General features: G+C 44.9%; 1 protein-coding gene across 3 annotated transcripts in view; it reads right to left on the bottom strand.

Annotated features, from left to right (window-relative positions):
• Nucleotides 1-254: 254 nt before the first annotated feature.
• ulk3 (unc-51 like kinase 3) overlaps nucleotides 255-9,623 on the bottom strand; it is a 48,899-nt gene continuing 39,530 nt past the window's right edge. For 2 of the 3 annotated variants that reach the window (XM_059946637.1, XM_059946640.1), the window contains 2 exons: nucleotides 7,988-8,054; nucleotides 255-3,194 (listed from right to left, as the gene is read on the bottom strand). In XM_059946637.1, the coding sequence (XP_059802620.1) occupies nucleotides 3,125-3,194; nucleotides 7,988-8,054 (137 nt within the window). In that variant the 3' untranslated portion in view covers nucleotides 255-3,124. Of the gene's footprint in view, nucleotides 3,195-7,987; nucleotides 8,055-8,931; nucleotides 8,980-9,623 lie in introns of all 3 variants that reach the window. The other variant, XM_059946635.1, reaches the window with a different exon arrangement.

Raw genomic sequence — 9,623 nt, 5'->3', positions numbered from 1 at the left:
AGCGAGCCCCTTTCCTCTCCTCCCACCTTTTAATTCTGGCATCTTCCCTCTTTCTTCTCAGTCCTGATGAAGGGTCACAGCCCGAAATGTTGACTGCTTATAACCTTTCCGTAGATGCTGCCAGACCTGCTGAGTCCCTCCAGCATTTTGTGTGTGTTGCTCTGTTTGCGATACATACACTTGAACTCTCAATCTTTTGTTCACATGTATATAATTTTGAAGATCTGACAGACCATTGCACATACTTCCAAGCACAGAGTTTAAACTTTATTTTATTGAGACCATCATAACTTACATCATCCATTAAGTGACGTTAACAAGACAAGTAGAATCAGCGACAGAAACATTAAACAGTGAAGTGGTTCATCAGTCATTAAATAAATCCTCATAAAATATGAAAGTTGTCAAAGAAATGAGCAAAGGAGTAATTTATTAAATAAAGTGTGCAGCTCATCCTGAAAGGGGAACTATGTTCTACCCTGACAGCTGTGGAGACCAGATCTACGCAGAGGACGCAACCTCAGATTAGGATGTCCCTTTACAACAGAAATGAGGAGGAATTTCTTTAGCTAGAAAATGGTGAATCTGTGGAATTCATTGTCACAGACAGCTGTGGAACCAAGACGTTGGGTATATTTAAAGCAGAGGTAGATAGGTTCTTGATTAGTTGGGGCATCAAAGGTTATGGGGAGAATGGGATTGACAGGGATAATAAATCAGCCATGAATCGTGGAACAGACTAGATGAGCTGAATGGCCTAATTATGCTCTGAAGTCTTACGGTCTTTGGAGGTATGTGAAATCAAGGTTGACAAGATCTTGATTAGGAAGGGAGTCAAAGGATACAAGGAGAAAGCAGGAGAATGGGGTTGAGAGGGATAATAAATCAGTTGATGGAATGGTGGTACAGATTCAATGGGCTGAATGGTCTAATTCTGCTCCTATGTCTTGTGGCTCATTAACCTAGTAAACAAAATTACTTGGACACTGAACCCCTGATTCAGTTCCTTGAGTTAATGCATTTCCAGTTGAGAAGCAGCACTGGAGCCCCTCCCTTGCCAAAGCTAAAATGCCACCCTGGCCCCAGCTTGACTGGGCTGTCGCCAGAGAGGGAAGACACAGAGCTCCAAGTTAATTGTAGCACTGATCAGTCACAGGAGGCACTGTGGCTCAACTAGTCGACTGGCTGCTGCACAACTCCAGAAGACCTGGGTTCAATCTCAATCAACAGTGCTGTTTGTGTGGAGCTTGTACATTCACCCCATGACTGCATAAGTTTCGTCCAGGTGCTCTGGTATCTGCTCACATCCCAAAGGTGTACAAGTCAGGGTTACGGAACTATGGGCATATTGTGTTGGTGCCAGAAGCATGGAGACACTTGCAGGCTGCCCATCACAATCCTCGCTGATTTGGTTTGAGCAAATGATGCATTACATTGAATGTTTCCATGTACATGTGACAAATTAAAATCAAATTTATCTTTATCTCTTGTTAACTGCTTTATATCTCTTTATCTCAGTAATTCAGACCGTTTAGTGATAAGCAACAGTTTCACACAGCCCGGGACAGATTAACTATTCCTGTCCTGGTCTTCTTTTAAGACTGAAATGCAAAGGAAATGGAACAATGGAATAACTGGGCTGGGAGAGATGAAGGAGACAGGCTGCCACCGTGAGGAAGGGAGCTACAACTTCATGCCCTCTTCCAACTCCTATGTCACACCCATCATTGCAAAAGAACTCTTTGATGATGAAACTTGAGAAATTCATAGTTCATGTCCACAATGTACTGAGATCTATTGCGAATCTAGTAATGACGTAATTCATGGGCTATTTGTCCAACTGTTTGGATGCAGCTATATAGTATCCATGCCGGGACCACCAGACTCAAAAACAGTTACTTCCCCCCCAGCTGTCAGGTTGATCAACACCTCTACCCACTAACCCACAACACAACTCTCACCACCACTACATCCACATCACCTAGCATCACTTTACATACGGACAATCAGTCTATGTATATATGGCCACACTCAATAGTTACTTGCACAGTGTGTTCCATAGGATTGCTTTAATATTGATTGTGGTTTTATTTTTTTTATTATGTTCTTAATGCTTAAAATAAAGTTAAAGTCTGTCCTGAACCTTATAGGTTCATCAGGCCGGTGCTTATGCCGGTTTCCGTGACGTGAAATGACTGAGAGTACGAGAATCCCCCGCCCCGGATAGATCACCAGTCTTTCACGAGGTTAACGCCCAGCATTCTGCCGGTACCCATTTTCAGCTGGGGGGACTGGAACAATGCGTGGTTAAGTGCCTTGCTCAAGGACACGACACGATCACTAGTCCAGCGCCTTAGCCACGCGCCACACTCTTAATGCTTAGTTTTTTTTTAAATTGCTGCATCAAATCCGGAGTAACAATCATTCTGTTCTGAACACTCGTATAGTAAAGAATGACAATAAGCAATCTAGAATCTTAGTGGAAGACTTTAACTAATAACCTCACTGGGATAGGATTGAAGGGCTGAATAGTCTACTCCTATTCACAGTGAAGAAGCTGATCCCTCCCTGCAAAGGACCCTCAGAGAAGATTCTACAAACTGGCTTCCACAATGACTTCTCCACAAGCCGTGGGACAGCTTCTGTAATGTTTGCCCAGCCTCAGGGAATAAGCAGAGGCTGTGAAGAGCACAGTGTTAGCAACTGATTTGATTTTGCCTTTCTTTAACCCGTTGGGGCTGGAGGTCAGTGGTCACCTCCCATTAGTGCAACTGGCCCGACTGCCCCTTGAAGAAAAACTGTTAAATCAAAGTGACTGGTCAGACCTTCAGGTGAGGAAAAAAAACACAGGACTAAGGAGAACACTCCTAAAATTAAAAGCCTAACTTAGGCTAAGCTTAAATAATACTGCTCCCCCTGAGCAGTTATTTGGTAAATATATTACCTCTATGAAAAATTAAACTTTCTAATAAGAATGATCTTTCTTTTGAAGCACGTAAGCTTTAAAATTAAACTTGTACTAGTTTGATTTACGGTACTGGTCACTGCTTCACTCAAGGGTCAGCTAACACACAGGGATGGTTTGTACCACCTTACAGTGAAGTTATGTGGGAGTTACCCCCAGTTACGTTTGAGAGAAGTTGTGAGATATCAGCACTGAGACTTTCTGATGTGTAGTTACTGGAGCAAACAACCTGAAACACAGAATTAAAATACAAATTAATTCATTTGTAACTCAGACTTGCAGGAGAATTACGGTATTTGGAAAAGTTTCCCCAATAAAAAAAATGGCACATAGATTGTGCATACAATGGGTTTATAATACAGTTTGAAGGTGATTGGAGGAAAGTACAAGGATGTCAGATTTTTTTAAAGTGGTGGGTGCATGAAAGACACTGTCAGGGAGGCTGCTCAATGACTGCTATTTAAGAAACTTTCAGATAGGCACATGGATGACAGAAAAATGGAGGGATATGTGAGAGAGAAGGGTTAGATTGCTCTTTGAGTAGGTTAAATGGTGGGCTGAAGGGCCTGTACAATACTGTTCTATGTTATAATGCCCACGGTCCTTGTGGCCTTCATGGACGTCTTGGTTAGCATGGACCAGTTGGGCCAAATGGCCTGTTTCACTGGCAGGTGACTGACTGGCTGAGGTGGCCTGTCTGGTGAGCAAGAAAACGAGGACAACGATCCTGAGTGTTGTCGGAACAGGAGCCAGACAAGGCGAGGGGTGAAAGTAAGTTCCTGGGGCCAACCTCTTGAAATCTGGGCTTGTGAGGTAAATTGTCAGAGATGGGGAGTAAAGTCCCCTTTGCTCCTTTTTGCAGGGGCAGACGGATCTGACCGGCCAATCGTCTTAGTCCCCTTGTTTCGAGGCTCTCACCACTGCCCCGGTGGGAGTTGGTGCCAGAATACTTGGCAACACTTGCGGTTGCTGAAACAGATTGTGCCAACCTCAGATTCTGCTGCTTGTTAATGCCAATGATGCACTGTACGTTTTGATGTACATGCGGTGACTAGATGGACTGATCGATAAACAGACAACCTATGACCTCTAGTTCTAGTCTCACCCAATCGTAAGGGAAAACACCTGTGTACATTCACCCTCTGTACCCCTCAAGCTATTGTATACCTCTAAGAGATCTCCCCTCATTGTCCTACACTCCAGGAAATACATCTTCAATTTAATTCTAGCAATTAAATTGAAGCAAGATAAATGGCGTCTCTATTTAATAAGTGGAGAATGACTGCCCTGCAACCCCTGCATCCATTGCGCTGGGGGGAGGGGTGTGGGGGGTAGGGACCACTGTCTTCAGTCCTGGACTTAAAGCCTCAGTGTTTTGTGACCAGCCAAGTATAGGGTGAGGCAAGGTCAAAGTTCATACATGGTGGGTATGCCCTATTAGCTCCTCCCCCTTCTCCCCAGCCCACAACCCCTCTCAACCATTCTGCCACACACAAAAGGCAGTTTAGAATTGACAGGTCGCAATTTTTAAAAAAAAGTATTTATGAGATCTCTATCACAGGCAATTACAACGAAAACTTGCACTCTTTCCCCCACACCACCTTATTCTGGCCTCTGCCCCATTCCTTTCCAGTCCTGATGAAGGGTCTTGGCTTGAAATATCAACTGTTTTATCTTTCCCCTGGATGTGTCCCTCCAGCATTGTGTGTGTGTTGTTCAAGATTTTCAGCATCTCAGATTTGCATGTGTTAGTGATATTGTCTGCGATAATTCTGTGTGTCAAGCTGTGGGGTCACTCCATGGCCAGTGGCCAGCTACCCAGTTTTGGCTGTGGGTGCGCTTGGGGAGACACGAAAGGGGTTAATAACGAACAAACTGCTGGGGGAACTCAGTGGGTCAGGCAGCATCTGAGGAGAAAGAGGGATGGTTGAGGACCTGATTGAAACCTACTGAATGGTGAAAGACCTTGACAGAGTGGACGTGGAGAGGATGTTTCCTATGATCGGAGAGACTAAGACCAGAGGACAAAGTCTTATAATAGAGGGGCATCCTTTTAGACTGGAAATGAGGAGAAATTTCTTTAGGCAGTGAGTGGTGAATCTGTGGAATTGAGTATATTTATGGCAGAGGTTTGAATGTCAGGGCATGAAGGGATATGGGAGGCGGGGTGGGGTAGGAAGGAAGGAGATTGGGGCTGAGAAGAAAATTAAATCAGCCATGATGAAATGGCAGAGCAGGCTTGATGGGCTAAATGGACTAATTCTACTCCTACATTTTATGGTCTTAAGTTTCGGATTGTGACCCTGCCTCAGGACTGACGTTCCTGAGGTGGGCAAGGCCAAGTTCCTGGTCAGCTCAATTTAGCAGAGGGTGGACAAAAAAAAACAATCAAACATTCAGCGAACACTCAGCAAACATGCTCTTTCATTTCGCTATATGGTACTGTTTATATTCTGTGTGTTGTCTGTACCCTTGAGCCTGTGAGGCTGCTGCAAGCACGATTTTCACTATACCTGGGGGCGAGGGAGAGGAGGAGGTAGAGAAGGCAGGGGGAAATGTGAGTGAGGAGTAGAAGAGGGTGTGAATGTGTGAGACATTGTGTGTGTTCTGCATGCTCAGGGGAAGAGACTGAGAAGAAAGTTAAATGTGAGACGAGGGATAAGGAATTGGGGTTAATAAGGGTTAATCAGCACACTTGGTTTCCTGTCAAAGTGCGCTCTGGCAATTTTAATTAAACATGGAATTTGCCTCAGTGGAGATAACTATGATCATAAATAACTCATATTACATTTTGCAGCAGTGATTTCCGATGATACAAGCTGATGTTCTGCCCTGTCTGCCTGCGGTCGGGTCCCATCGTCAGTGATCCTTTCCGCTCAAGAGCGGTGAAACCTAATAACCGGCTACCGGTCAGAGAAATGTGACCTCTCCTCGAAGGCATATACGTGACCACGGCACATCACCGGCAAGGTGCTGGCTACATTCAAAGCTCTGAACTTAATACCAAGAACGCTGACTTAAAGACTCTGAATAAAGCAGCACGGTAGCATAGCGGTTAGTGTAATGGTATTACAGAACCAGCAACCCAGGTTCAATTCCCGCCGCTGTCTGTAAGGAGTTTTACCTGTGAAGACGTGGGTTTCCACCAGGTGCTCTGGTTTCCTCCCACATTCCAAAGACATACACGTTAGTAAGTTAATTGGTCACATGGGTGTAGTTGGGTAGTTAGCAGAAGATACAAAATCTTGAAAATATGCCCCACCAGGCTCAAGAACAGCTTCAATCCCACCGTTAAGAAACACTTGAGCAGACCTCCTACACGATAATGATGAGTATTGATCTCTCAGATTACTTGGTCATGGCCCTTAACTTCAAGGGTCTGTCTGCATTTTCTCTGTAACTGTAACACGAGAGGCAGCAGTTACTTTCCTCTTTGTACTCGCTCAATTAAACGTGGGGTAGAGATAAGTCTCTACCAAAGGAGGCGTAAGGGGCCCCTTCCCTCCGCCAGCCTTCAGGTCACCCTAGGGCAAAGTGTAGAACCCCACTCCCCAGATCAGGGTCGTGAAGCCACGGGAGCAGGTAGTGGATGGTCATACGAGCAGCCAGTGTACCTCACGTCCTGGCTATGTGACCACTTGACCTCAGGCAGACAGCCCGATGTATACAAATACTGGTTGGGGTCACCCGTCTCCTAAAGATACTGCCCTGTAGAAAAATTTGCTGAGAACAATCATGGTCATGGAAAGACCATGATCACCTATGTTGTAAAACACGGCACACAATGAATGAACAAACTATCTCAATTTACCCATGCATGGGATGATCCGTCTAGAAGACACACAGATCACAGAACAGTGAAGCACAGTAGGCCCTGTGGCCCGCGATATTGCACCGTCCCTTCAACCAATTTCAAGATCAATCTAACCCTTCCCTCTCCATTAGCCTTCCACATATGAAAATACACCAAGTACAAATTACCAGCGTACAAAACTTTTATAACATCATACGGTGAAATTCTATACACAGCAGCTCGTGATCACGGGATGGCTGAAGCGGGTTTAGTGGCGGAGAGGATAATTGTCCATCCACCCAGGATGGTACTGAAGTGTCCTGGACTTCAGCAGAGGTGTACAAGATGATAAAGGACATAGATCAAGTGGACAGCAGAAACGGCTGATATGAGGGGGCATATTTTTAAGGTGTCTGGGGCATGTCAGGGGTATGGTAGCTTTTTTTTTGAGACAGGGAGTAGTGGGTGTGTGGAATATGCTGCTGAAGTGGTTGCACAGGCAGATACATTGGGGACTCCTCAGAAACTTTTAGGAAGGTATATGAATTATAGAAAAATGGACTACTATATAGGTCTTCGAGTAGGCTAAAAGGTCAGTACAACATTGTGTGCCAAAGGGCCAGTATTGTGCTATAGGATTCTATGTTCAGCTTTCCTTTGTGGAGACTCTGCCTTTAATTTCCCCATCTCCTCGCTACTGACCACTTCAACCAAATCATCCTTCCAACTCTCTCTGCGCAAGGTCAGGGAAGAAAGGCCCCCTCTGCCCCACACTACGCCTTGGGCCATGGAGCCTGAAAGTTGACTGGAATTCCAGATGGCCAAGGCTGGAGACTGGAGGCTGCCAGCATGTCCTGGCGTGGGTGGGAGGGAGGGAGGAGAGAGGCTTTTTCTGTTGTTCTTTCACTGCTTGTTGTGTTCTGTGTTGTTTTGACGAGCATTGTGGGCACGCAACGTTGGCGTTGGAAAGCGTAGCGACATTTGCGGACTGCCCCCAGCACATCCCTAGGTTGCGTGGTTGTTAACACAAACAATGCATTTCACTGCAAGTTTTGGTGTACATATGTTAAATAAAATCTGAATTTGGTCTCCCAGTACAAAGCTCCACTAATAAGGAATGTGCCTCATTTCTCCAGTTCATTTTGCTCTAGCCCAGGACCACAGGGTCCAGGTGAATTCAGCCGAGGAAGTGGTGCTGGGAGGGAGTGAAGAACACCTTGTATACTCACTGCTCTTGACCGTCTCCGAAAAGAGATCCTGGTCCATGGACGCTGCTTCTTTCTGATTCTCCCGCATCTGAAACAAAAGAAAAAGAGAGCTTACTCAGGCACAAGCACACCCCAGTGGGAAAAAAAACCACAGAAAACATTTCACAAGCTGGAATTGATCACAGAGCGAGAGAAGGAAATAATTAAGATGATAAAGTAGGAAACAGAAAGAGAGGGACAGAAAAGGGAAAAATAGACTAAATTGTAAATTGTGAGCTGCTGGTATTTTGTATGCCTGCTGCTCAGGATTTTCAGCATCTGTAGAATCTCTCATGACTGTGAATCAAGTGTAGTTCTGGCTCATCACGGGGGTGGGGGGGCGGAAGGTGTGGAAGGAGAGTCAGCTAAAGGGTTAACAGACTAAGTAGCCAACTTGCATTTTTCTATTTGAACTCTGTAACCCAATGAACTTTTGTAACCCAATGTCCTAAGCTTAGATAGTCTTTCACAGTCAGGATGCAGCACTGAGTGCAGATGGCCAGAAAGAGGAGCATACACTCATATGATTTAGCCACTTGTCTGTTCTGTGATTAAAAATACCTTGTGCTCCTGATTACGTATATCTGCTTGTGCAACTTGTACGCCAGTAGTCATGTATATTTGCCTGTTTAGAAGTATAAAGCTAATCTTTAATGTTTAGCTTAAATTGGCAACAATGCTGGTACAGTCATTGCAGGCTGAAGAGCCTGTTTCTGCACAGTATTGCTCTATGCTAGACATTCTACACACTACAACCCTTGTCTCAACCAGTCCAGTGAACACTTTCTCAGCAAATGTCCTGCACAGAAGGTCACCGAGGATGTAACAGCACCAACTATGACCACCTGCCCTCCGTAACACACCGCTGATGATGCCCGTAACCAGCACACTGCCCCGACTCTATATTAACGGACAGTTGGAATTACCTTCAACTGCTCCTTCAGATATTCAGCTCGACTCATGAGATTTTTGATCTGATGAAAACACAAAAAGAATAACTCACTTATCCAGAAACAACAAACAATGATGATTCTGCAGATGCTGGAAATCTTGAGTGCTGGAGGAACCCAGCAGGTCAGCTAGCATCTGTAGAGGGGAATTAGGAGTTGATGTTTCGGATCGAGACCCTTCATCGGGACTGAAGAGGAAGGGGGAAGACTGCAGCCTGAAAGGATTATGGGCAATCCTAGGTAATTTCTAAAGTAAGTACATGTTTGGCACAGCATTGTGGGCCAAAGGGCCTGTATTGTGCTGTAGGTTTTCCACGTTTCTATGTTTTTTCTATGAAATGCCAGTGGTTTATTCCCTTCCATAGGTGCGGCTAGAATTGCTGATTCCCTCCATTAAATACCTGTCAATGTCTCCGGTTGGCGATCTTTGATCAGAACTCTGTTCTGACAGAATCTAACCTGAAACACTGACAAGTTTTAAAAACATGTTTTAAACTTTAAACCTGAAAATCAGCTGAACTAATTGTGCTGCTACTGCACAAGAGCTGATTTTCAAGGGATATGTACCACCGCGTACAAGCCGATGACAATATTAAGCTTGAACTTGACCCAGATACAGCAGACCTGCGAATTTTCAGCACTTGTGCTTTGGTATTAGATTTCCACCA

Source organism: Hypanus sabinus, chromosome 21 (assembly GCF_030144855.1).
Source record: "Hypanus sabinus isolate sHypSab1 chromosome 21, sHypSab1.hap1, whole genome shotgun sequence".
Lineage (NCBI taxonomy): Eukaryota > Metazoa > Chordata > Chondrichthyes > Myliobatiformes > Dasyatidae > Hypanus > Hypanus sabinus.
This window is presented reverse-complemented; position numbering and strand designations above follow the sequence as displayed.